This window comes from Seriola dumerili, unplaced genomic scaffold (assembly GCF_002260705.1).
Source record: "Seriola dumerili isolate Sdu_G_001 unplaced genomic scaffold, Sdu_1.0 BDQW01000091.1, whole genome shotgun sequence".
NCBI classification, from domain to species: domain Eukaryota; kingdom Metazoa; phylum Chordata; class Actinopteri; order Carangiformes; family Carangidae; genus Seriola; species Seriola dumerili.
In genome coordinates, this window is record NW_019174346.1 from 3,206,411 (window position 1) to 3,234,293 (window position 27,883).

At 44.5% G+C, this 27,883-nt stretch overlaps 1 protein-coding gene across 1 annotated transcript; it reads right to left on the reverse strand.

Annotated features, from left to right (window-relative positions):
* Window positions 1-1,022: 1,022 nt before the first annotated feature.
* On the reverse strand, window positions 1,023-27,873 carry LOC111222303 (E3 ubiquitin-protein ligase RNF43-like). The gene is made up of 8 exons (XM_022745995.1): window positions 27,823-27,873; window positions 4,568-4,642; window positions 4,316-4,450; window positions 3,628-3,729; window positions 3,332-3,502; window positions 3,111-3,234; window positions 1,467-2,975; window positions 1,023-1,138 (listed from the first exon to the last, which is right to left on the reverse strand). Exons 2-8 carry the CDS (start codon window positions 4,634-4,636, stop codon window positions 1,113-1,115), a joined length of 2,136 nt encoding a protein of 711 aa, XP_022601716.1. The 5' UTR covers window positions 4,637-4,642; window positions 27,823-27,873; the 3' UTR covers window positions 1,023-1,112.
* Between the last annotated feature and the right edge of the window lie 10 nt (window positions 27,874-27,883).

A 27,883-nucleotide genomic window follows, 5' to 3' on the forward strand; every position in this document is an offset into this window, starting at 1 on the left:
GTGGTTGTTATCCTTCTGGTGAGGCCTGTTCACTCTGCACAGATCAGGGGGTTCAACAGCACTGAGGTCAAACATGTGAAGTAACCACTGGCAAGAGAAATGACAAGAACGAGACAATAGCTTGTAATGACGATGACATAATTCAGTCAAAACCGGTTCATTTTGAAAGGTGAAAAAAAAATTACACACTACAAAAAAAAAACAAAAAAACAAAACAAAACAGAAAATGATCCAAAAACACAAACAAAAATGTTAAAAACAGCTGCCATTATTGAAATAATGAAAACAAGGCCCATGCACGGCTCAGCAACCTCAGTGAATGCTCATTGTTTGAGGGGCTGAGCATCAACCTTTCTCTCCATTTGGACAGGTCAGACTGCCAACAGGATCTTTTTGAGTTGAGTTTATGGGAGCTACATGGTTGTGACACACAAACGAAAAAAAAAAAAAAAAATTACTACAGCAGTACCTTTAAAGACCCCCCTGTGTGAGGCATGTTAAGAAATCTGAGCTGAGGTAGGCTGGAGGGTAAAGCTTCCCTCAGCTGAGATGGACTCAGCGAAGGAAGACCACGATCACACGAGTGAAAGTTAAGTACCTCTAAGATAAATCAAGTTCTTTTGTAATAGAGTGAGCAATGCACAGATGGAGTCTCACTTCATCAGGGCTCAACACCCAAAGCAAGGATCATTCGTTGGTTGTCACTAAGGAGCATGGAGCTTGTGATATCATGTCAGTAATGAATATTCTTCTTTAGAACTGACCAGGAGAAACACAGAAAAACACTTTTTCCCCTTTGTGGTGTCTGAGTCGTTTCCCTAGCAACTCCCTGTCTCTAAACAGTTAAATCATTGTATCATGTATTTTTGATAATAAATCATCTTTCGCAGAATCTAATCACAATAATTTCACTTTTAATAACAACCCGACCGACTCGGCTGAAAGCGCTTTTCAGTGTGTGAGCTTCGAATCCTGGCGGCAGCTGGGGAATCGTCCGAACGAAAGGCATTGCTGGTGGAATCATGTGGAAGACATGAGAGCGATTAGCCAATGAGAGGCTTGTCCATTCTGGCTCCTGTGTAGCAGCGTGATAATGGGGATGCAACAAGTTCTCACACACCGGACTCCTCTTCTGATCCTGTGGACACAAGAGCAGCTCAAGTCAGCGAGAGTTAAAAAAAAAAAAAAGAAGAAGAAGAAAGAAAATAAACACGAGCAGACAGGTTTTAAGAAACCCCCAGGTGAGCAAAACTTCTCTGGAAGAGAAAAGAAAGTGATGCAATGAATGTTTATTATTACCACGCCCACATTCTGCTGCTTCACTAAACCTGAGACCTCTGCTAGACTCACAGGGCTCACCTGTCATACTGAGCATTTACACTAGTGACTGCAGTGCTGTCATAATCAATAGAAACCAGAATCAACACCTGTTCCTGTTATGAAAGGTAAAGCAGTGAGACACCCACCCTGATTGTGGTGTAATGTTTGGCAGTATAAACAAATGTCTGTGTTGCAGTCAGCAGCAGGCCCGTGGTGGAACCTGCAGGGGGGGCTGTCCATAGGAGTCCCAGGCCCCAGGAGCTGAGGCTCTGAGCGGGCCTGCTGCACCCGTTTCTGCCACACAACATGGGCCCCGGCGCAGCAAGTCCAGTCCTCCATCCCTCCAGAGTCCAGAATGAGGGGCACGGGGAGCAGAGCGGGGTGCAGCTCAGGCGGGGAGCAGCAGAAGCCCGGACCCTGGCCGTAGTGAATGTGGATGCTACGGTCATCCTGCAGATCCAGGCTCTGGTGGAAGCGGACCGAGGGACCATCAAGCACACAGCCACCCACTCGCCCCAGAGGAGCGGGAGGGTGTCCGTGTCCCTGGTGGCAGCAGTGGGGTTGGAGCTGTAAGGGGATTGGGGACATCAGGACAGGAGGTCCCGTAGGGCTGCTGGGATCGAGGTCCTGACACTCTGTCTGTCCCGGGCTCGGCCGATCTGTTGGGTCCGGCTTTGGGCACAGGCAGGGGCTGTGCTTAGGAGGACACACAGGTGAGTCTTTGTCCGGGACGAGAGCAGCAGGTGCAGCAGCGGCGGCGGCCCCCTGCTCCTCGTCTGAGCCTCTGCTCGGGCCCTGGCTGTGCTCCCCCTCCTCGTAGTGGTGGTGTCTGTGGCGGTGGTAGTGGATGTGGCTGAGCACAGTCTGTGGCTGTTCTTCAGGGCAGCCTGCTTTGTTCACCACAGAGTCCAGAGACCTGGGCCGGGCCTGGGCACCAGCCTCCAGGCTGTTTCTGCGGGGGCCCCGCCCAGGACCTGGCGCGTAATACACAAATGGATCGTAGTCACTACTCAGAGAGCTACGAAAGGTGGACCAGCTGCCATAAACTCCCTGCAGGGATATGTCAGTACAGTTGAGAACTGAGTCACTGGAGGAGCCATGACAGGGCCCGGAGCTGGAGTCACTCGCTGGCCCGTCAGCCAAGTATCCACTGCGTTCTGTGTGGTAGCTGCCGCCGGAGCAGCTGCCCTCGTCCTGCCGGCTGTGGGCTGCTGCTCCACGGGTCTGTGGTGGGACAGTGGCGGTGTGGTGCAGTCTGGAGCAGGATGCACTGCGCTGGGTCGGACAGGACGAGCGATAGTTGTGGCAGGACCGACGAGGGGTGTAGTGGTGTGTGGACGTCCTGCAGTTACCTCCAATCCTGTGGGGCCTTCCGGGACCCTCTGCAGGAAGGCGGTACCCACAGCCGGAGCCGAGCGGCCTGCTGGTGAGGAAACGCAGTGTTTGGGTGTCCATGGGAGAAGAGCCACTGTAGTGGCCCAGAGATGGATATGGTCCAGAGGGTCCACGAGGATAGTGGGGCCTCATAGAGAAGGGGATAGCGTGCTGAGGGAAGGGGTGGTTGTGTGGGCTGCTGTAAGGCTGAGCGTGCAGGAAGCCTTGGCTTTGTTCTGGACTCTGCTGGAGTCTGTTCCTCTGGGGCTGCCGCTCCGTCCCTGTGGACACAAGCAGCAGTTAGTTTGTTTTGAAAAGTTTCCTGTTGTTGAAAACTGAACTTCAGAGTATTAATGCAGTGGATGAAAACAGATTGCAGTCTACGGTTCGACGGTCCTTCTTTAACAAAACTTAACTGGAAATACTCTTGTCCTCACCCATGATGTTGTGCATGCAGAGGGGACAGGTGCGGTGCTGCAGCAGCCAGGGGTCGACACAGTCTTTATGGAACTCATGAGCGCAGGAGATGATCCTCAAATGCTGGGAGCGAATGAGAGACAGAGGTAGATTTAAATAAAAGCACACATTTCAATACCTGAATGACTACAGGTATGTTCCCCGCTCTCCCTCCTCCTACCTGCCCGTCCTGGAACTCCTCCAGGCAAATGGCACAGACGGGGCTGGAGTTGGAGCTGCTGGCCGACCCCCAGGCCGCTCGGTGGCGGTGTGAGCCTGAGCAGCCCTGAGAGCTGTAGGTTTTGGTCTCCAGTCGACTAATGGCCCGCATGGTCTGCTGATGGACAGAGTCCTGCACGCACAAGAAGGGAAGGGTTAGAAAAAGCTTTGAAAGGCCTCCAGCTGAGCTGTGGATCCAAATCAGTGACAACCAGTGGCAAGCGTTACACTCCTACCAGTGTCGCTGCTTTCACTCACCCAGGTTCTGTTGGACTTGCACTTGTAGCGGAAAGCGAAGATTAAGACGATGGTCAGAATAGCCAGGACAATGGTGAGCAGGATCCCCACGTCATAATGTGGCTGACAAGAGGAAAAGAAAATGGAAGGAGAGCGAATATTTACAATCATCTACAGTAACCACTTCAATATATTTGAAAGTTTAGCAGTTACAAGAAAATCCTCAGAGGAATCCACATGAAAGTCTGAAACACAGCAGCATTACCACTCTGCAAGAATGACTTGGTTGTTTTAAATCTCCACAAATCTACTAAATGTCCTTCAGTGTTCAAGCCCGCGAACCCGTGGATATCAACATCCACGCCTATCTCCCGACCTCTCCCCTCTATGCTTGATGGTCCATTTGCATCCTAACTCTCAGCTCACAATAAAGCCTGTGTATTTCACACAAAAACAACATTAAACACAGACTCTCGAGCGGCCTCTCTGCTAACATGACGTGAAATTTACCCACTTCACACAACTTCCTTTCTGTTCTGCTCTTTCCCAGAGAAGTTTCTTCTTCTTCTTCCAGCCAGTAAAGGGAACGTCACAGCGCATGAGAGCTCATGATAGATGTGTGTATGTGTGTGTGTGTGTGTGTGTGTGTGTGTGTGTGTGTGTGTGTGTGGGTGTGTGTGTGTGTGTGTGTGCGCGCTCCTGTGCTCACCCATCTAGACTGCTCCACCATGATCTCAATACGAACTTTGGCCTCCTCGTTCTTGTTGACCAAACCCATCAGCTCCTCGGCGTCCTCGGCCTTCACCAGCACGACGGGACGGGGGAGGGAGTCTGTCTCTCGCAGCTGGGTCGCAACCGAAGCACGAGGAGAAAGACACCACAGTATGATCATCTTCATCTAACACATTCATTAACTGATCATGGTGTCGTTTTGTGTCTTTATCTGGGGCTGCTCACTCACCTCAGCTGCAGCATTGGCATCATCACTGACATCAAAGATAACAGCCTGAGCTCCTTTATCCAGCGCCATGCGAGCCTGAGGGAGACGACACAGGAAGGGGGGGGGGGGGGGGGGGGGTGTTAGGCGCTCTTTAACTTCATCTGCATAATGTACACCCAAGTAACAGGAAACATCACTCCGTCAGAGGTCAGTTATAACAGTGGACAGCTGATGAAAGTTCGTCAGTGTCTTAAACCATCACTAGGTGGCAGTCACGCCACGAGCCTCGGGCCTCCTGACACAGATCCCAAAGTGCAGCTCGTCCTGCCACTTTTCCACCTGACTCTGGAAGCCAGACACACCGACGGACTACAAAAGTGTGTTAGCAATGAAGGCCACGGCACAAATCTGCTGCCTTTCTCTAATGTTGGAGAGAGCGGCCGAGTGAAAGAGTTGCATTATCTGACCGAGTGAAAAGAAAAAAGGGGGAAATGGTGAATGAGAGAAAACGGGTGGGGCGTCAGACCGACATGCAAATAAGGGGCATGTATTCAAACAAGGTTCTGAAAATGTTCCGCAGCTCCCAATCTCTGTCACAGTGTAATCTTCAAGCTGAATTGTTAAGAAGGGATATTCTTAACAGACGTGGTGGCACATGAGAGAACGATACACAGCAGAGACTGTAACCTACGTACTGTCAGGCAGCAGCTGGACACGGGCAGCAAAGCACCATTAGCTTCCTTTAATATGATCAACTTAGACATGTTGCCATTTCTACAAGCTGCAGTATGTGTGTGTGTGTGTGTGTGTGTGTGTGTGTGTGCGTGTGTGTTTGTTCCTGTGTGTTTCTGCTGCTATTGACCAGCTCCTCCCCGACAGGAGCTGGGTTGACCTGACTGTGTCTTGTGTAAGAGGCCTTTTTTCCGTGTTTAGGCATCTCTGCGAATGTTGTTTGTGTTATCGAAAGCCCAGAAATGCTTTCGCCGGCATCACCAGAAGACAGCGAGAAAAACAAATAGGAGCCTTTTCATCAATATCTCATCACATGCTTTCAAGCATCTGGCATCTGCCAACACTTAACGAGGACGAGACACAAGTTTAAACACCTAATCACCCGGGTCAAACACAACACTAAACAGTGATTCCAAGCCTAGTGGTTGCAGCCCAGGGCAGGAAGGTGTGTGTGCACTCACACACACAAGAAGTTCAGGTAAACGCTTCACTCAGTTGATCCATTACTCAGGTTAATGAGAAACCTCTTCTGCGGAGCGGTGGCACTGAACTGGGATCATTCTTTAACACCTCAAAAAGAGAGAGTCAATGTCTGACAGGGAAGAAACACACGTTTTCCTTTGTATACAGAAGCTTCATGTATGTGCCGTCAGTGAGTGTGCTGACAGTATGTGTGTGTGTGTGTGTGTCTCTAACAGTGTCCCATATTGGCGGTCAGCGGGAGGTCAAATACAAAATGATCCTATCCCCTCTGATCTGGCTTCCAGCTCTCGTGCAGCAGCTTTTTTCTCTGTTTCATCAGAACAGTAATTGTAGTACATGCATAGGCCTAAATGGGGTGTGGTCCTATGGGAGAGAGAAAAAAAAAATCTGGATCTTTGACATGTGGGAATTTGCTTTACCTGGGGTTCAAAAGTTCTCTACGCAGCACTGTGCCCATACGTCCTCTAATCGTGGTAATAAATGAAGGAAAGCCTGCTCTTGTGGTCCAACACACACACACACACACACACACACATGCACGCACACAACCAGGAGTTTCAAATAGCCTCCTACAGTTAAGACTAACAACGGCCAGTTCAAGAATATACCATACTATATTTCTCAGATGACTGCTGCTGTGGTCTTATTATATCACAGTATTAGTAGTAGTGGCACCACAGTGTGGTCACCGAGACGTACGCCTCCACTGAGCCACAGACCTGGACGAGGCCTGAGAGATCTCATTACATGATTAACAGGAGATATATTTAACCTTTAATGCTGCAATGAAAAGCGCAGGTCTGACACTAACAAGACACTTAAAGTCCCGCCAGCTAAAGTGTTTCAACATCTCCAGGTTTGTTACGGTCGGAACTGAAACAGACAGGCCTGTGGTTAAGTAAACACCCATCCTTGTGAGGTGCAACTCCACACATGTGATTAAACAACAATTTGGCATTTGAGTAAAAGCGACTGCAGCGTCGGAAATGACTGTGGTTAACAGAGTTATACAGTGACGACGTCATCGCTGAAAAACTAACAAACAACGCGCACGCCACAACAGTCTGCTGCTCCTTTTAACACCGACGGGCTCCTCGGGGAGGGTGTGGACGAGCGTGGGTGAAGTTTGGTGCTGTGTTTTGTGAAACAGTGGTTTTTACTGCAGATGGTGAGAGTGGCAGCAGGTCGCGGAGAGAGACGTCTGCAAGAGCAAGCTGTCACCAACATAAACACACACCTGAGGGCACAGATCCAGAAAGAGGCACCGTGAGGTCACACATGCACGTACGCAGGTATGCATTCATCACACAGACACACACAGTCCCCACGGTGACATGTCGAGATGTGACACCTCCAGAAAGAAACACTCACTGTGTCTGAGTTCAGTGTGGAGCTGAGACTGTTTTGCACTCGGTAGAAAGATATAAATGTACATGCCATACATACATACATGTGCAACAATCAAACTGCAATTTTTCAGTGCTATTGCCAATAACATTGAAGTGAGAAGTTTTTCCAAAGTATTTAACACTTATTTTTTGACTTTCCTCAAGCCGTCACTCCAGTTTGTCATTTGCTTTACTTTTCAGCTTCTCCTTCCTTCGTGTGTTGCGTTCAGGAACAGTACACATCGACAGCTTGGATCAACTTCAGAGTGTATGCACAGCCTAGCCCAATTGTTAAAAATACCTTCAGTATAAGTTTTCTTTATGTTCCAGATTGAAAGACGTGATGTACGCTGTAATAATAGAAGAAGACTCTGCTGTACGTGGCGGGCCATAATCTGAAGGATTACTATTTAACCTTAATTTTGAAAAACTTGTTACTTTTCAGCATGAGCAAAACCTGCTTCACTGAAACCAAACTAAACTCCATCCACTGATGAAGGCCATGAGTATGCTCTGTAAAAACCAAGTAAGTGGTTCTAAGTAAGCAAGTTTTTTTTCTCTGTAAACTGTCCTCTCTGATGACACTCAGGTTAGTTGGTGGAAAACATATTCTGCTAGTTTTCACCTGTAGTGTCTCATGGTTCAACAAACAAACCCATCTGCCATCAGAACAATTTGAAAGATGCGACAGTCACACAGAAAATGTAAAGATCTTAGACACAGGGTCTACAAGTTGTAACAGCTACTGCAGCTGACAGAAGAATCCGTGCGCTCCACCTTACTACCAGCAGCACATACTGTAGCTATCTACAGTATCAACCGTAGCTCATCTTGCGTAAACTCCAGTAACTCCAGCCACTGATCTGCCCTCTGCAGCAGTGGGTGGCCTGCTTGGGGCCAGCCAGCGCTGTTTGTTTACATCCCTGGTGAAGTGCGGTGTGTGAGCCAGGCCTGGCATCACAGCGTGTTCCCGAATGGGAAGACGCGAACTACGCCGCTGTGATGTCTCTATTTCACATAAGGGATGGGCCAAAGCTTTTTCCGTCACCTGACAAGATGGCTTCGCCTGTTAACGTCTCAGTGTTTGTCGTGGGATTAATGTGGTGCGGATGGCGGAGCCAGGCCAGCGGGACGACTGCCTTCATCTGCAGCCATGTTCCAGCGTAATGGAGAGAAACAGGACAGGCCAATATTGAGAATATCACGCACACACACATACACATTCAGAGAGAAACATCTGCTACATTAGTTGAACATCTTTGATTACAGAACTATATTCAGAGTGACCCAGTAGCTTTATAACCTTTGACCTTTGACAGTAGATTTTATGTGTTAAGTCCTGCACTTAAAGGGGCGGTGAGATCTTTACAGCCTTTAACCTGCAGCAGTGACCGCAGCGCAACAATTCAATCGTTCATTCTCATTCTGAGCCGTCAACATTTTTCATTTATGACAAAAATAATCAGCCAACTTGTTCCAGAAGTGGCTGGATTTCAGTTTAAAATAAGACAGGAAGTAACAAGGAGGTGACAGTATGTAACTTCTGCTGCTACAGGTCTCCCAATCAAAACAATAACAAAAGACGGCGATTGGTGACATTGTGAAGCAGCATGGGATCATGGGAGTTGTTGTCCTTATCACCATTGCTTTCAGCTTCTCCCTGTTTTGATTCCTTCAGTGTCAGTCGTTCAGGAGGTTTTTACCAGCAGCTGAATTGTCCTTTTCTCCACAACAAACGGACGAAGTGATTATAACCTTTAAAAACATGGAATCATTTCACCGATGCTGTTCTGGTGCTGGGAGCTGAGCTGTCTAACATTTACTCTGCTTTTTATAGTTGAAAATGACCAAGGTGTAAAAGGTGTATCTTAGAAATTTTGCTTAAAACTGGATAAAAAAAAGTCAATTTTGAGCTTCTGGCAGGAAACCACATGCACACAGAGGATACGACGCCATTGACAGGCGACCAGAAGAAACGGAGCGTTACCATGATTCAAATCACATTTTTCTGTGGTTTGAAAAGTGCTGGAAACATTTGGGATAATGTAAGAACACAGCTGAAGAAACATATTATATATTATATATAACATAAGTCTAGTTATTTTTATACATTTTATTGTGGAAAAGTTACATTTCATAACTTTAACTGGAACCGGACAAAATACATTTCTTTTACTCTGATGACTTTCACTCAGAGATTTTTAACAGTGCAACCAGCAAGAAAGAGATTTCAGTCTCAACTGAAGCTAATTAGCGAGCATGTTTGTTTTTTCTTTATATCTTTATAATCTTTATACAGCTAATTGCATGCCACCACACTGTGACAGAAACCTTTCCTTGGGTTTGATAACCCCTGTTCCACTCAGTCTGACTTTGTAGTACTTGTGGGGGCCCGGCTGGTCTGTTTTCCCAGCGTGACTTTCCACATCATTCAGTGCATGAGTCAATTATAGAATGGAATAATATGTGTGGGAATAAGGAGTGAGAGTGAAAGAGGTATAGAAAAAAAGAGAAAGACGGGGAGGGAGCGAGCGCGCTGTGGTGCTGCTGCATTAAAGCGTCTAATGACAGAGTACAGAGCTCTGGGCCTACAGGTCTGAGGCCGAGTCTCTGCTCTGTCATTTCTCCTGACCGGCCCGGCACACTGGAACCATTACTGAGGCACTGGGACACGCCGCATGGCTAAATGAGGAGCAGACGGGGGTGGGGGCTGGTGCACGATGAGGGGGGGGAGGGGGGGCACAACACACATATCAGTTTGGAGATTTGCCCACTGGACAGTTTACTTGTAAGACTGAGGGGTGTAGATATCAGAATCAGCTGTTGGCTCACTTCATGTAAAGTCTTGAGTGTTCACTATGTTAAATAGCTTTACCTTCAAAGTGACAATATGACATGGAAACTGTTTTAAAGCTAATTATTAAACAAGACTAAGAGTTTACCGCCACGCCAGCAGCTTTGATGCTTTGAACAAGGTCAAATCTAAATTTTGACCCGATGACGGCGACAGATGGAAAGTTAAGAAATCACCAAAGTTATTACAATTCATTCAATATTGATGAGATATTGTGGTCTGGACCAAAGTGGTGGAACCACCAACTGACCAATTTACAGACCAACATAGCTATATTTATTTTATTTAATTTTACTTTTTCATCCACCTGAGTCTATTTCTCCTGCTGAAAGCTCCTTTCTCCAGTGTCATCTGTAGTTTCTTTTAAATATTAAATCATATTAACATTCACTGCTCAGCACAGATGTCCAACATTTTGGACCTGATCCAAAATGGACTTGTAGGAGACCGACCAGTACCTGATGAACAAACAGCTGATAAGGGCAGCCATATAATAATAGTGTAAAAATGTAATACATGTGAAGTTATAGAGACTAATTCTAAAAACACTTTGTTTATATTCTAGTTTATAGTTTGTAGACCTCCTGCACAGTAAAATATTCTAGTTAACCCGGCGACAGACAAACAGCTGATCAGTGTAATTTCTTCTGTGCCTGATACATTCACATCCACTCAAACACACTGAGGCACAGACCTGAGAGTCAGACTCATGGCAGTAAAATGAAACCATCTCCTGATTTGAGTGAGTTTGAGCTGGACCTGGACGGACTCGAGTCGGGTCTCGGGTCTGACCTGAGGATCTGTGACCCATGAAGACCTACTCATCTATCTTATATTTGCCCAACTTAAAAGATAAACAGGACTACAGTGTATTTATGTACAGATGCAAATTATGAATTTAAATGCCTTACATATAAATAACGTACAGTATATACAAATAAACAGCCAATAAACTAAAACATTAACTTGTTATATTAGTATAGTAGAGCTGTAGTGTACTAGAACTGACGACTGTGGACACATGGATGATTTGAAGTCACATGTCAAAGTAATATCATATATAATAAACAGTATATTTAATATTATATATTTCTTTCAATTGTCATAATTAATATTTAGACAATATTTAGACAGTTCTTAGACTAATTGGCAAAGAACATACTGAGCAATAAAGTTTAAATCCTCCCACTGACGATATTCCCTTTACTCTTACATGTTTTCTAGCCAAGCACACACATATAAATGTTGAAATATTTTGGTAAATTACATCAAAAATAACCAAAAGTACAAGGCCTTGCTTTAAATATTGTTTCCCTATCTTTGAAGCTGTGTATTTAAGTCTAATTGTGTGTGAATAATTGCTGTATGTGTGTGTGTGTGTGTGCTGTGTGATTGCCGGGTGCCGGGTCGCCACCGGCTGAGCGGCAGTTAAGTTGGTTGGAGGAGGGAAGGGTGTGGCCCTGCTGGGTATCCATTACTCACAGGGGTACTTTGATGTGGGGCCGCTGGAGGGGGGGTGGTGGCAAGTACTGAATGAAGAGGAGGGGAGGCAGAGGAGGGGAAGCAAGTCAGGGCAGGTGAGCAGATTCTACGCTCTCAGGAAAAGTATTGAGCCCGAGGGGGTGGGACTGAATCACACACACTCCTCCTCCTCCTCCCTCTACCTCCCATTCATCCTGGCACACACACACACACACACACACACACACACACACACACTAAATCCAGAACCTGGGCTTGGCCACCTTTCTCGTGCAGAGGAGAGAGACATACTGGAAAAAGTTATGAACCTGATCTGCCTGTCTGGAGGTAAGAGAGGTCACTTTGAGAACTCACAGTAATGAAGTTCACTCCTCCCTCCTCTCTCTTTCTCTCTGCACTTCCCTTGTCTCTCGCCCCCTCTCCTTAGCAGGCGCTGGCTGCACTGTGACACACATTTGAAATGCAAAGCACAAGTTGACAGAGAAAGACCAACGGCATCTGATACACTATCGTTCGCTAAACACATCCTCGAAACATCAAAGGACCGGGCGGCGAGCGCCTGCAGCCGGGGGGCAGATGAGACGGATGTGGCCGCCAGTGACAGTGGTGATGATGGAGCAGTGAGGCCTGACTCCATCACACACACACGCCAACATGTGACCTTACATATCGCTGTTTAAACCCAGCGAGGCCAGGGCCCGGGCGCTGGGAGTGTTAACAGCAGGTAAACATGTCAAGAAGAAGAAAGAATTAAACAAGACTTTGGGTTTTAAAATCTCACCAGCAGCCGTCATCAGCTGTGCCGCTGCTCAAAGGAACAGTTCAACATTTTGGGAAATATGCTTATTCGCTCATGCCCGTATGCAATAGGATGGTTAGCTTAGCTTAACTTAGCACAAAGACTAAAAGCAGGGGGAATCTGCTAGCTTGGGTCTGTTGAAAGGTAAAAGAAAAAACATCTGTAGTTTAATCTTCATATTCAGCGTAAAGATGTGAAAGTGGTATCGATCTTCTCATCTAACATGAGGCAAGAGAGCAAGGATTTCCCATAATGTAAAACTATTCTTTTTAACTCAGCTGCACCAGAGTGTTTTTACCAAACCAACCAGCAAGAGAGCAACCTCAGCTATCCAGGCTAAAGACAACACATGACCCACATATTGTACATACACATATGAACCGTGCAGATTCAAAATCAGGAAAGAAATAATGAAAAACATGCATGTGCATTGATGTCTGCCATGGTGTTGGAAATATTCAACAGAATTTTATACCTCGGGGCTTTAATAGTCTATGATACATGTTATGATGTTAATAATCATTACATTACATACTGTCGGGCTGTAACTAATTTAATTAGTTAATTTACTTAGTTAAGTGTATAGAATATAAGAAAGAGCTCACAGTGACATCTCAGTGGTGAAATCAGTCATTTCCCTGTTAACAAAGTGTGAACTTCAACAAACTGAACTTCTGTTTGATTGTTTTATGAAATGTCTTTTTCATCAGACAGTTACAAACTCATCTTCTGCCATATAAACACAAATGTGTAAAGCCTACGTTTAAAAATGCATCTTGATTTTACAACAACCACAGTCCCGGCTTCTCCAGAAAGGATACAGTTCAAAACTATGACAGTGAATAGAAAGATATTTTTGACATTGTCGATCCAACAATGTATTACCGACACTGACTCTCGCCACACTGAACCATCACTATAATTAACTAAAGCTGTGTAAGCATATGAAATAGTTCTAAAATTAATTACAGTGGTAATTATCACGACATACTTTAATTATGGCAGTACCTGACTTTAATAGGTATAATTAAGTAAACCACCTGGATAGACGGCAGCGGGAGAAATGTAAAGAGGGAGAGTTAGATCCCTGGATGTACGGGCTCCTCTGATCTCATTGGGAACACAAACATACTGAACCCCACCTCTAACACTCTCTTCTCACGTCTGCAAACATCTGGAGAGGGCCTTTGTAAAACCTCAGCTGTGAAAGTTGCCACATGAGAAACTGTCCGATCCCACAGAGGAGCCACTATCTCTTTATTGTTTGTATTGCACTCAATCAAGAGATTCAGGTAGGAATAATCCTCCTTTGAGTGGGAAAAGACACCCCCTTTTTTATAGGCCTGGTATCGGTATGTTGATACATTCCTGCAGTACTGATGAAGGAGAGAAAGTGTCCTGCATTATTTCTCTCAGTTTGTGGCTGGCAGAGGATTTTTTCTCTCACCAACGGGCGGCAACACAGAGACTCAGGGGAAGCCAATTAGAGGGCCTTTCCCGGCCTTTTAAGAGGCAGATAATGTTCTTGTTTTCATAAAGCATCCTGTTATTTAATCAGGCCTGTAAATGAGAGCCTGACACCCCTCCTATAGTGTACAGCAGCCTCCCCCCTCTCTCTCCCCCCTCTCCCTCCCTCCTTCCTATCATTCCTGGCCTGAGCCCTCCATCTCATTCAACAGCTCTTGTAAGCCTCCAGGAATTCATTCTTGGAACAGGCCGTGCAGTAAGCCGTGTCTTTCTGCAGAGCAAACACACACACACACACACACATACACACAACCAGCCCAGTGACAACTGAAGACACAATGCCTGTAAATGAGGGAAATCTAGACACATATGAAGTTTAAAAGACTTGTTTGATTTCAAATAACAAGAATACGATACACTCCCTCATGTGACGCTGCTACCACTATAAATCAATGCACATGACATTTCACTTAAGTCAGTGTGATGTTTGTTTATGGAAATAAGACTAAACACATCTTTGACATTTATGGTAGATATTTACATGCAGAGATTTTACTGGTTCACACCCAAAGGTGTCTACACTGTTAAATACAGGCACAGACGTTTTTATTTTCCTAATTCAAATGATTGAGGAAGCAACAGAAAGGCTTGTAAATCATTCATTCATTCATGGTAGTGGAAGACGTTTTCACAGCTTTTACACAGTGTAGAAATATAAATACTGTTACTAGTAAACTTACATAGTGTGAAGAGTGGTCTACAGTATATTCCTCTATAAACGTAATAAAATAGCATCAAACTCAAGTTCAGTGCAAGTAACTCAAAAGTTTACATAACTACAGTTGTTAACACTTTGCTCTATGCTAAATGCTAACGCCAGCATGCTCACATAGACAATACTGACATGCTAATGCTGCAGAAATGTTTACCATTATACCATGTTAGCATGCTAACATGTGCTAATTAGTACTAAACACAAAGTACAGCTGATGCTAATGTGAATGTCGTGAGATTTGCAGGTTTTTGGTTGAACCAGATTTAATGGCAATCCATTCAGTCCAAACCACAAATGTCAGCCTCAAGGTGGCGCTAGAGGAACAGCCAGAGGATCACCAAATGTCAATAGGATTCGTCCCAGGAGGAACATGTCAATGTATTGCAATTGCAATGCATGTTGAAATATTTCGATCAACTGACCAACATTCCTACAGCTATAGCTTAAAAATGTGTTACAAAACTGGTTCCTGCTAGTTGTAGAGTTCGTGCTATATGTTTAAGTACCGGAGTGCACCTATGATGCCTATGACACCAATGACCATGTGTGCACACACTGCTGTGTTGTGGCTCGTTTTTGATCTCGTTTTTTATGTAACCACTGTTCCAATAGAGGAAAGTTGACACACATTAGTCAACTATAACTGACCACATGATCAAATGTTAGACTTCATTATGAACAGTTACTGTGCTGCTCAAAGGCTACTAGTGTTGAGCCAAAATAAGCACCCCTGCCGTGAAAAGCACCCCCCGTCTACATTTGGTGCTATTTTATCTTCAAGCTCTTAAAAACGCACATGAATTTCCAAATGCGAAGTATTCGAAATGCGAATACTATTTATACTATACTCTATTTTTTCACCTGGGTAAAAAAGAGTGGCAGAGCATCGTCCCAGTGCGGTCCGACAGAACCGTGTTCCATCTATGTCTGTGAAGTGAGTCCTGAACCACACATCGTCTCATGTGCACCCCGGATGACAGGCACACAGAGGCCTAGACAGACTGATACAGCAGGGTCACTAAAAACTTTTTTGAGGGCCCATCAGTCCACTGATGCAGCAGCCCACCGGGATTCGCTCCTGATGGCCAGACTGACTGTGAAGGGTGTTGTTTGGACCTGGGTGGTGCACACCTGCAGTATGCTGGTGGTCGGAGTGAAGATCAATGGGGCTTTAAAAATCTATATAACTAATGTTTGCTAGTTAAATCTATTCTTCTCTCTATTCTCTTTCTTCTTCTCTTCTTTCTCTCTCTCCCCTCTCACTTCAGCCAGGTGTAGCCATGTGTTTCCACGTTATCCATCATTTCAAATTAAAAGCCTCCTACAGAGTAGTGTAACTGTGACTTCATGACATTGCACCAGCAGCAATAAATTTTACAGTGGTGGTCTGCTGCTGCAAAATATATATAAGGGAAACACTGGAATTAATATCTGATGTTTACTCACAACCAAAAAGAGGTTAGTGGGTAAGTTAGTGCATGTACACCTGTATAGCTTGGGGCCAGAGTTTGACTTTATTTGGCCTCTAAAACACTATTCTTATAAAATGTGGGTCAGTATGTATCTAAAAAAAAATATCATAAAATCTCAAATTAACTATGCTGGATAGCTGTTGAGCATTTACCCCATGCAAATCTAAAGCATGGGGTAAACGCCTAAGCAAGTCTAAATAGTCTCATTGTATCCTAGTGAATTACATACTGTAGAGGCACACTGTCTGCCCTGTGAATCTGTTTTGTCAAACCCCTGTTAAAAGCCAGAGAGGGGGCACTTGGCACAAATCTACCTGAGTCAGAGTTAAACAGGTTCACACTGCAGAGGAAAAACAAGAACCCACTCCCTCCGCCTGCAGTGGCGGACTCACAAGACCTGTTTGCTGGTTTGCTTTAAACTCTGGGAGATGCTTAGTGCTCTCTTGCTTGCCTGGGGAAGTAGTTATTGGTAACACAAACCTGTCTACTTTCCACTTCACTTTCAGCAGCGTGCCCTTGCCCAAGCCTGAGGCGGGCCAGAAAAAAAAAAGGAGTCGGTAAAAGAGACAGAGACGAAGACAGAAAGAAAGAGAAGGGTAAGACAGGGAGAAAGTGAGACAGTGTAGGGTGAAGGGACAGGGGGAAATGTCTTCTTTTATGGGAATGTTTCACTTAATCTCATAAAGGCAGCGTGAAAACCTCCATCTGTTTGCAGAGCAGTTCAAAAGAGACTCCACATGCCTCCGCTTGCTGCTATATAAAAACAACATTCTAATGCAGATCTTAAAGAGGGCCAGCGGCTCAGCCTGCACAATGAAACTGGGATGAGCCAGATGAAGCGATGGAGGATGGGAGGGTGGAAAGAGAATTAGGTAGGTAAACAGAGGGGAATGTGCGCAGCGGAGAGAGACTGGCGACGACAAAAAGGGAGGAGAAAGACGTGAAAGAGTTAAATCAAAGCAACAAATTTTCCTGTCAACAGTCCTGTTTCTGAACTGCCAGACCTGACCTTGAAGCGGCAGACAGACAGGACCGGTATGGGTCGCCCTCTGGCCTCGCCTGCCACTCCTCTGAATCAACCCATTCACCTCTCCACCTCTCCGACTCTCTCCTGCCTTCTGTTCCCTTCTCTTCTCCCTCTTCATGTTTCACCATGAGGCTTACCATTCGCCTTTGTCATTAATAGAGGAATGTCCTGGCGAGAAAGGCATCTTGTGTTTTATTGTGGCTCTGAGCACAGATTCAAGGGCAGCACCTTCACATTCAGGGTCTGCGAGGACAAAACTCTCCTTCGCAGTAAAACCTTCGAAAGTAGGTGCACAAATCATGAATCTGTTGGCTGAGGAAATGAACAACAATCCAACAGATTAGTGATAAATAATCTGCACAAAGGTGCATGAGACTGCAGTGCGATGCCTCTGTAGTCAGGTTTTCCTGCACACTGGTGCCTCTGCACACCTCCAGGCCTCCTCTCCCCACAGCCAGGGCAAGACCAGGCCCGATCCCATCTGCAGAGCTATTCTGACGAGCCACCCCTCTAAGATTCTCTCCAGGGTTCAAACTGTTGGAAGATCAAAGGACTAATACAGCAGTAATAATAAGTTACTGCCCTATGAACGCCTCATTCATCAGGGAGAGGCAGTGATATAGTACTGTTGTAACTGCAGGGCCATTAAGCACTCATCATATGATCCTATTTGCCATCCCCGCGTGGAAAAACATCTCCACACTCCACCTCATTGGCACGGCTGCAACCACACCATCACCCCCCACCTGTCCTGCAGCCAGCTCAAGGTGTCTCCCAGCCCTGTGGGATGGCGGTATTTTAATAACAGAAATTTGGCACAGAGTCGTATCATCTGGGCTCTGTCTCTCTTTATGAACATGACACGGCATTCTATTTTTAGGTTTGCATCTCTCTCCAATCGTCTGCGCCGAGCGCTGACAACAGTCTGATGAAACCCTGACCTCCGCACGCTCCCTTTGAAGTGACAAGAGAGAGATGTGCCGCCCTAATATGAATGCCTTGAGATGCATTCTTGAATACCAGGAGCAGCTCTGTGAGAGGGTGGCGTGCTCGCCCTCAGGGAGCACATAACCAGCTTAGCGTGCATAGACGCTCACATGTGCAAATGCACAATGTGTATGAATGTTTGTATGTGTGCAAAACCACAAATACACAATTGCTTTTGAGAGAAGATATTTTCTCTGTTCTGGCTTCATCAGTGAAAAAGTGTGTCCAACAGCCGAGATAATGTGCAAGTTAGCTCATTTCAAGGTCATTTGCATGACAGTACACTGTGAAACATTTCACACCAGTTCAATGTTTAAAACAATGTGGGTTAAAGTTGAATAATCAGCAGGCTTAATAAAAAGCTGTCTCTTGAAAATGAGAAAACTACCGAGTTCAATTCAGTGAATTTGATATAACAAATTCAATAAACTTAAAGCAGTTCAACAACTGAATCAACGGCTGTTCAGCGACAGTGACAAATTATACCACCAGATTTACTTTGCTCAGTTTTAAGAGTAAACATGTGAAGTGTATGAAGATTGGGAATGAATTTTACACTAACCTTCATCACACTTTTATTATTAAATAAAATAGATAATGAAAACTTCTCTTAGCATTTATTAAAGACACACGGCGAGTTTCCGTCACGTACCATCATCTCCAGGTGAGGCGCTGGAGAGGGAGAGGGGAGGCAAAGATACTGTGTGATTGGAAAGAGACACGTGCGTGCAAAACAACAGGGATTTAATAATTTGGCCCATTTACAAGCACAGAGTCAACAGGTGGATGGTACTTCCAACCTTAGCATCTGATTGTAGCAATTAACATCAAAATTCATTATCTAAACTATCTAAATCTAAAATATCTAAACGCATAAATAGTATGTGACGGGCCTATTTTAAGATTCATTATGACTTACACTTTACATCAATATAATTATCTCAGATCTCCATCAAAAATCTAATTAGAAATCATTAAAAAAGATGCTCATTATGCCCAGAACTTGCCTGACAAACATCATGTTTTTAAGTTTTCTTGAGCATCAATGAAATCCGGTGACAACTGTCTGATCATCCATGAGTTCGATGCAAACATGAACTGATAGCTCATTCAGCAAAATTTTAATGGTGATAGTTTGCACAGATGTAAACAAACAAAGCTATAGCAAACTGGACGTAAGACAATAATAATAGGATAATAGGCATATTTTTAAATAAATATAGAATTATTATTTAAAAGAATAATAACCTTCAAACTCTCAGATGAGATTACAGCAGTAAATTTACTCATTCTTTCATTCATCATGTTTATAAGTTATTATTATATTCCAACAGCTTCTACACTGGAGAGACACTTCCCACTGAGCGGCATCTCACTGTCTGTCTATTAAAGGTTTGTGGTGATGCTGTTGCTGAACTCAAACAGGAATGCAGAATCAGAGGCGATGGTGTTTGCTCACCATGCTAACAGTAACCATGCAGAGTCGGTACACAGCCAATGTGTCATCGCAGTGAGGAGAGAGAAAAAGGGAAGAGCAGAAAAGTGAGAAAGGGGAGCAACAAGCTGCTAATCACCAGTCGCTAGGAAAAGACAGCCAGCATCTGAAAACATCACCTCTCAAAGCAAACAACACATCTTCCAGATTTTCTGTACGTGTGCGGAGGACAGTTCGCTGTGCCATCAGCTCAGAGTCAATGTTTAGCTTAGCAACGCTGGCGAGAAACTGACGAGACATGGGGATGAGAACTGCGGCCACAGCTGGGGCGTGTTATCCTGAAAATATCCTCAAGGAGTAACATGCACATACACGCACACACGCACACACGCACACACACACACACACACACACACCTTTAGGGAGAATTTTATTTAAGGTGACAGGATGAGTGGAGAGTGTGAAGCAGAGAAGCAGACCCTCTGCAAATCACTCACACCTCATTGGTGGAGTGATGACAGCGCTGAACTGAGCTGAACGACAACAACGCTGCAGGTCAAGGTGACATCTGTTTAGCCGCGACGTGCGGGCCTTCCTCATCTCCGAGTTTTGAGTCTCACTGTGTTGTGATCGTCTCAACTTGAAGACCTGCAGTTAAAATGCTCCTTGTCACCTGCAGGTGGAAATGTCTATGATTGATTAGGGATAAACCAACTGATATGCTTGCTCGCTTATACTTGTGTTTGCAGCTGCCTTGGGCAGCAAGTGTTGGTTTGAAAATGGAGGAATGCAGTGGTGAGATGCACCTTTCCTCCAAAATCTGATCTGTGGTAAAATATGGATTTCAACAGCCATTAAGCCATTGATTTAACCTCTAATTTCTCTTCCATATATCTTCTCAACTCATTGCTCCAAAGGTCAAAAATATCTCAACAAGCAGCCCAACCCACCTTTCTACCCTCCGGCGAGAAAGTAACCACACTGTCCTTTTGTATCTCACCTGCTCACCTGAGCAGACCTCCCACAGGTCACCAAAACCACTGCTCCAAAAAACAGACATGACAATGACATGAGTGACGACAAAAAGAGCAATGCACATTCCCACCGAGGAGGGAGACCTGACGTATTCATGTAATTGTTGAGCAGCTCACAAAATCTCAAAGTCTTTGCACAGAGCATGCAACGTTGAAAAGTAAACCACTGTACAGGAGTTACTGCCCCGCCCCATGTCTACGGACCCGTCCATGTCTGCAAACGTGCATCACAACCAGCTGGTGACCTCGGCAGCAGCCTCTGATAACGAGGCACACCTGACATCAACAACACAGAGCAGTATGAATACAGAGACTATCTGCACCTAATGAGCACAAAATCCTCCTGAAACTGTGTACAAGGCCTCCCACACACGCTGAGGTGAACAAGCAGCAACCCACGGTGTGTTTCTGTGGCTGGAATGTGAATAACATTCCTGTTGCTCAGGACTCTTCCTTGTCCAAAATATTCTTTGGACCGAATCCCATGGGAATGGACTCTCCTGCTCGTGTGACGACAACAGAAAACTTATCACGCTGTTTTCCTGTCCATGGACTTCTAACACGGCAGATACTTCATGCGCATCAATGACAACTGGCTGCTGATTTTCACTCTCAAACTTTGTTCCAGATTCCCCCATTTGTGTTACTGTGGGATACAGTCGCTCATCACTATTTTACTCTGATACCGTGCCTGAGCACATGTCTGCACTTCCCTTGACTTATTCTTGATGAATTCCACAAACAACAGGGCTGACGGACCAAAACGACAGTGTTTTGGGTTGGAAATGAGGAGTGTCTGGATAAAAACAGTCAACCTCTAAGTGTAAGTTGATCTCTTGAAGAGTGGAAAATATATCATTCAAATGAACTCAAACTTTAACCTTTTAATTTCTGCTTTTTGTTTATGATGCACTGGCTCCCTCCTCACCCTGACACTTCAGTTTTCACTCTTACAATGAAGAACAAAGACGATGACTCCAAAGTCTCCAGCTATGCTAGCAGCTCTGAGAGGCAACATTAGCATGCTATGCTCGCAAGGACAATGCTAACATGCTGATGTTTAGCAGGTATAATGTTTGCTACTACTTTAGCTTAGTGTGTTGGCATGCTGACATTTGCAAATGAGAACTAAACACAAAGTGCAGCTGACATATAAACAAAGCCTGACTGACACAGGAAGCAGTCGTATCACTGTGTGTAGTGGTGTGTTTGTTGTGCTAAATTATGAGCAGGGTATTGTAAATCTGTGGATTTAGCAAAGATCATTAATTTGAAATCACTTTTTGCTGATATATGTTTTTCATTTGGGCCAAATATATTCTATTTTTTAAACATGCATATATATATATATATATATATATATATATATAATGCACTTTGCTGTGTTCACTGCAGCTGTCTTCAGTGCTAACTCCCCTGACTGAGCACCATGCTAGCATGTCAGTGTCTACTGTACGATAAAGTCACACTGTGGCGACTGTTGTGGTGACCTGGTTCAGCTAACGATCCAGACGCTGATGCCAAACTACCATCTTCAACAGAACCAGCTGACTGCATTATTTTCTATGTATAATATTTTGAACTATTTGTTGAATAGGGATAAAAAAGGGAGTGAGGGCACTGCAATTTTAATTTAAGGCATTATTTTTGTTATTTAAAGAAGCTGAGAAAGGCTATAATACTTATCTTGAGATAACAGAGCTTTGTTTTCTCGAGATAAAAAGATTATTATCCCGTTATCTCGAGATGATGGGATAATCAATCCTGATAATGGGATAAGTAGTTATTTTAATTTGAAGTAAATTCAAATACCACAGTTCCTTTGATTTTGAGGTGATTATTGGCTACAGCATCTTTTGTGTCACAAGATTATTACTGATTGTTAACACATTGAATAATCAACATAGTCTCCTACTACCACAACCTTAGTACTAGTGTGTGGATACATGTAGAAAACAATGCAGCAGCAACTCTGTCAGAGCCGATGTTAGCGCTGTTTGCCAGGAGCGTGGTGGGCGTTACGATCCAGCTCGTGTAGGACGCTGGATAAAGGGAACAGCCTGACAAAGGTGCCCATTGTTTGGCTTTATTAAAAACCCTGAGTGTGGCTTCTCTTTAAATACCTGCATCATCAGGAAAATACCTCTACAGCAAGAACACCGTCTGTCTCAAAGACAAAATAAATACAGTACAGTAGGAGCCTTAATGAGTGTACTGACTGAAAAGAAGGCAGTCATTAGGCTGCCGGAGTCAAAGCTAAGTACTTCCTACTGAGTTATCTCCACATTGATATGGTGAGTTAAGGCAGCACCTAACTTTAGCAGCAGAGGAAATGGGAGGGAGAAGACTGTGTCGTCAGGGTCAAACAGGCACAAACAGAGGAACGTGGTTAGTTAGTCTTGTCTTTTCTAAAGAGAGACGGAATGACGCAGGGCTAAAAGGAGTACATGTCTGAGAGGCGCAGAAAAACAGAGTCTGCAGCTAAAAGCAGGAAAAATATTTGGGACACTTGTCAGTGCTTGATATAAAGGGAGGCATGAAAAATTTAAGCCCAAAGCTACTTCTTCATCGCTTTTGAAGCAGTTGCATTCAAGATGAAATGATCAAAGCAGTGTAAACCTATCTGACAAAGAGCATAAAGAATATGACCCTCAGGATAACAGGAAGAAAGGGCTTGTACCTTTCGCTCAGAGGACTGAAAAACACATTCTGAAATGTCCCCACGTGGTTTTCAAACTTTTTATGCAGTGATTTATGGCTCATCTCATATTGGAAACAGTAAAAATGCAATGGTGTGTGCGTTTCTTGTATGCTTCAAAGATTAAAAAGAATAATTTAAGGTGCATGCAGTGGTTTAAGAGGTGCATGGTCCTTGCCGGTCGATTAGCAAAGCATGGCCAAGGTTGCAAAAGTTCCGAGTCCAGCTTTGACTAAAAGAAGAAAGAAACAGAGAGTCATAGTTTATCCCTTTGAAGACAACCATGCAACTGTCTGGCACAGACACGCAAATAATGAATTTTCTTGGGAGAGAAATCAAAGCGAACCCAGAAGTCTGCTAACACTGACGCATTTCATACCGGCCAAAATGTCCATTGTGTACCTGCTGCTTTTTGCATTTACTCTCAAAAGCTGAAATTTCCCCCTTTTTCCAGATGTTCCCCTGTGTTCCTCCTCCTCGACTTGTCTCCGATGAACTGGAGACGTTGGACTCGGCTACTGAAGGAAAAGAAGCCAAAGGCAGCTGCCATTGCGTTTCCAGCCCCTGTCGTTGCTAAAAAACAGCAGGCAGGAATAGCCTGAGGTCAGTGTCACCCCCTACAGACAATCAGACACGAGAAGACAAAAACATTGTCATGAGGGCCGTGATTTATTCCTCCCTAAACGGGCTTCCCCTGTTTTCAAGCACTTCCTGTCCCTGGGACTACTCTTCCTGGCCCGAAAGCTTGAGCCACATTGGAAGACAGATTTGACCACAGTTGGAGCAGTTTTTATGAGTTGTACTGGACAAAGTAGAAATGTTGTTATTCATTCTTTAGTTACTCATTCTACAGCCACAGCTTTTACAGGTGCTGCTGTAATACTGGCAACTGTTCGTCAGGAGAAAACCAAACTCCAGTGGTCATTATGAATCAGAAGACTCACAAATATGACAATTAATTACACTTTTAATTGGATAATTTAAATGGTGTTTAAAAACATATATAAAGCTTTTTTACTTTTTCTTTAAACTCCAGTCAGTTTATGAAAACTGGAAATGCTTTTTGTTTTTCTTTTTACCAAAACTTTTGTTTTTTCCAACTCATGTTGTAAAATGCTAACGCCAACATGCTCACAATGACAATGGTTGAGTTTCTGTGAGGATATAATGTTGACCATGTTCACCACCTCCACACTCATCAGCCAACATCCTCTGATCCATGAACATCTGTTCAAAATCAGACAAAAAAAGATTCACGTATGGCAAGTCAATGTGATCAAAGGTATAAGTTCAACTACAACTTATGATACCTTTAGTATTGAATGGATGCTGCCAATCATATTATTTTGTGGCAGTTACACTAAGGTATCATATTCAGTTTGACAATCAGATAATATAATGACACGTGACTGACAGTCTTTAGATCCCTAAGCTCGCCTCTTCACAAAGTGGCCACCTTTATAATAGCTTGAGAAAGGTTTGATTTGAGATAATGTGATCCGATAACACACACACACACATACACACACACACACACACACACACACAGAGGCATTTAAACATGTGTATCTAGTTAAAGAAAACAGGATTACTGTACAATTAGGTCAAAACCCTTTGTATCTGAGAGGAGCAGAATCAATAAGCAAAGCAAAACAAGTTCAGACACAGGCCAAAACCTCAATGGCTGTGAGAGCTGTTTTCACAAACCCATGGCTTCTTATTGACGGTGTTACGGCAGTGTGAGCGGCAGACAGTCAGCTCAGCATGTCAGAAAGCACAGATTATTTATTCAGAAGCGAGGAAGCCTCGCGTGGAGTTCAGAGCAGCCCTCCTGTCACCGCTGTGATGCCTTTTCTCGTTGATTCATGTGTTTCTCTGTGACTTAGCTTGAGAACCTTTCCAGGGCTTTGGCGTAAACAGAAAAGCCAGGCTGGCTGGTGGAAAGCAGACAGATCACTTGTACATGCTGGCAGAGAAAGCCCGTGGCCTCTGCTTGTGTTGTGTTGTGTAATGATGCAAAACCACTGGAGCGGTGGACGGCTTTGATTCAGGCATTTGCATGGAGAGAGCTGTATCTGAAACAGAGACCAGTAGGAAATAACTGCACGAAGCAAAGATTTGGATACTTCCAATTTTAGATATCACTTTTTTAAGTTAAAATTCATGTAAATACTAAGTCATGTGGGCATAGTATATCCCCATCACTCTAGTGATTCATGTCCTCATTGGGGCCTGATGTTGCCTCAAGTTAGAAAATTGAGCCAATCGCAATTAAACAAGCTCAACGTTAATGAGCCGCAAAACTAATAAGTATTTAAAGATTTTATATGAGTTCATTTAGATCAGGGTGGCATGGCGGTGCAGGTCAGCACTGACACCTCACAGTAAGAAGGTTCTGTTTACATGTTCTCCTCGTGCCTGCGTGGGTTTCCTCCGACAGTCCAGTGTCAGCTGGGACTGGCTCCTCCCCCAACAGGGGGAGCAGCACGGCGAATTAATGAATAATTTAGATAAGTTTAACATCGTGGTGCATCTTATTCGCAGGCTACAACACCTTATTGATGGAGGTTGTTGGGCTCTATGTCTGAATGGAAGCAGCCACTGCAGGTGTTTATTTTTTATACATACAATACATAATACAATAAATAATTGAACAAATAAATAAGGCCCTATTTTTTATTTAATATTCTCCTAAAAGAGACACAGTGCCTTTGTAGTAAAGATGCACATATGAAATTATCGTTCACAAACTTTCAAATATCTGAAACTAAAAATGAATGAATTTAAGGAGGGTTAAGGCGAAACCAAACCTTCATAATGTTTAATATCATAACTCCTATAATTCAATTCAGCTTCAAAGTTTCACCGCGGTGCCAGTGCTTCTTCAAGAGAAAACTGCTCCTCTCATACAAGTGTGTGGAAGTGGGTGAGAGGTGGCCAGAGGGGCAGAACGGACCAGGAGGGGGCGATGGTTAAAGGCTTAATGCACAAATTCAATTTGAAGGTATTTGGAGAAAGCTCATGTTTCTCTATTAATTTGAAGATGTCCTGAACTACACAGCACACACATCCTAAAGCATCAACTCTAACTTCAACTTCACAGCCTGTGCAGAGATACTGTGAGACCTGTCCAGTAAAACAAGGAGCATTAGAGAGACGGGCCAAACTGCTGCAAATCAGCAAAGGAATCTCCCTGCGATGCCGGGGGTAGGAACCTCTAAAAAAACAAAACAAAATAAAAACAAAGGACAACAATGAAACCTAATCCTTCAAGGTTCTGAGCTTTGCTTTGTTTGGTTTACAGTCTATTCTGAGTGTATGTGGTGCAACATGAACCCTCTGCGGCCATCGGAGTATCTATAGATCAGTGGGGCGGTCTACAGTCAGACTAAACTGTAAACAAGTCCCATTCAGAGAGCACGGCTGACCCAGCACCGCACATCCCAAACCGTCTGATTCATCCTCTTCAAAAGGCCCCGGAGCAGACTCCTCAACAGCTGCATGATGAATCCCCAATAAATCCACCACAACCAAAAGCTTTGAATCTCACTAAGGAAGCGAGGATGCAGGTGGCTGGAGTGGCGTTTATTGCATCACATAGTTTCCAGACGACCAAAACAACAAGAAGGACCCCCTTCCCCTCCCATCCTTCCTCCCTCCTTCACTTCTCCTGATTTCAAAGGCGATCTGCAGGGAGGGAGAAAGCACTCGGAAGCAACAGCCTTTTGTTAATGGGTACTTTTGCATGAGGGAGAGACCGTTTTTTGTTTATGGGACAACACAGTGTTGCCATTAAGGCTTTAATCAAAACTGTTTTCTAGAGTCAGCCTTGAGTGACACCCCTCTTCCCCCGTTTTGGTTCCCACTGAAGGAGCAACAGGAGGAGGAAGAAAGGAGCAGGGAAGTGTGGGAATGTCTCTACATCGTCGCCACGGTGGGCAGCTCCTAAACATGGCTTTAAATTAGGGGAAAAGAAAACACAGGCTAAAAAAAGGCAGTCGCCTAACTATACTCCTGCCTGCTAATTTGTCACCACTTGAAAAACGAGGAAAAAATAGCAACAGTTTTAAATCACACTACTTTAAAGTTAGGATATGCCAGCCTGTGTGTATGGTAGAATACTTAAACATAAGGGAGATTTAGGTCAAGTCCGTTGCAGTTACACATACATCTAAACCATTGTGGGTGGAATCTATGGAGCTCTGGCTGCGTTCATATTAAAGGGAAGCAGAAATGGAGAACACCAAGTGTCTGGTTCTGGCTGGCTGGCTGACTGGCTGGCTGGGATCGGACCAGTGACAGCTGGGACTTGAAAGCCTTACATCCAAAGCCAGGGCTCACTGCCACTTGCTACATAGCAGCGCTGAGCTAAGCCCGTCCCCTCCTGTCCAAGCCCTCACTCTGAAAGATCCCCGTCCTGAACAAAACATTAACCTCCTGCCAAATGATTCCCTCTAAAACCATCTTCTCTTTAAAGTCTTAATCCGAGAGCGGAAGGGGCACTGGAGAGGAGACAAGATGGCAAGATGGTTTATCTGTCTGCTGCCATGTCTGAGAGGGGAAGGGGTCACAGAGAGGGGAGTTTCTCAGAGAGTTTAACCAGCAGAAATGCATGAAGCAGTCGAGGCCATGTCTGGGCGTACCTTGTCCAGCAGCGGCAGACAGCGGGGGACCCTGTGCTCCAGTTTGACAATGGTGATGAAG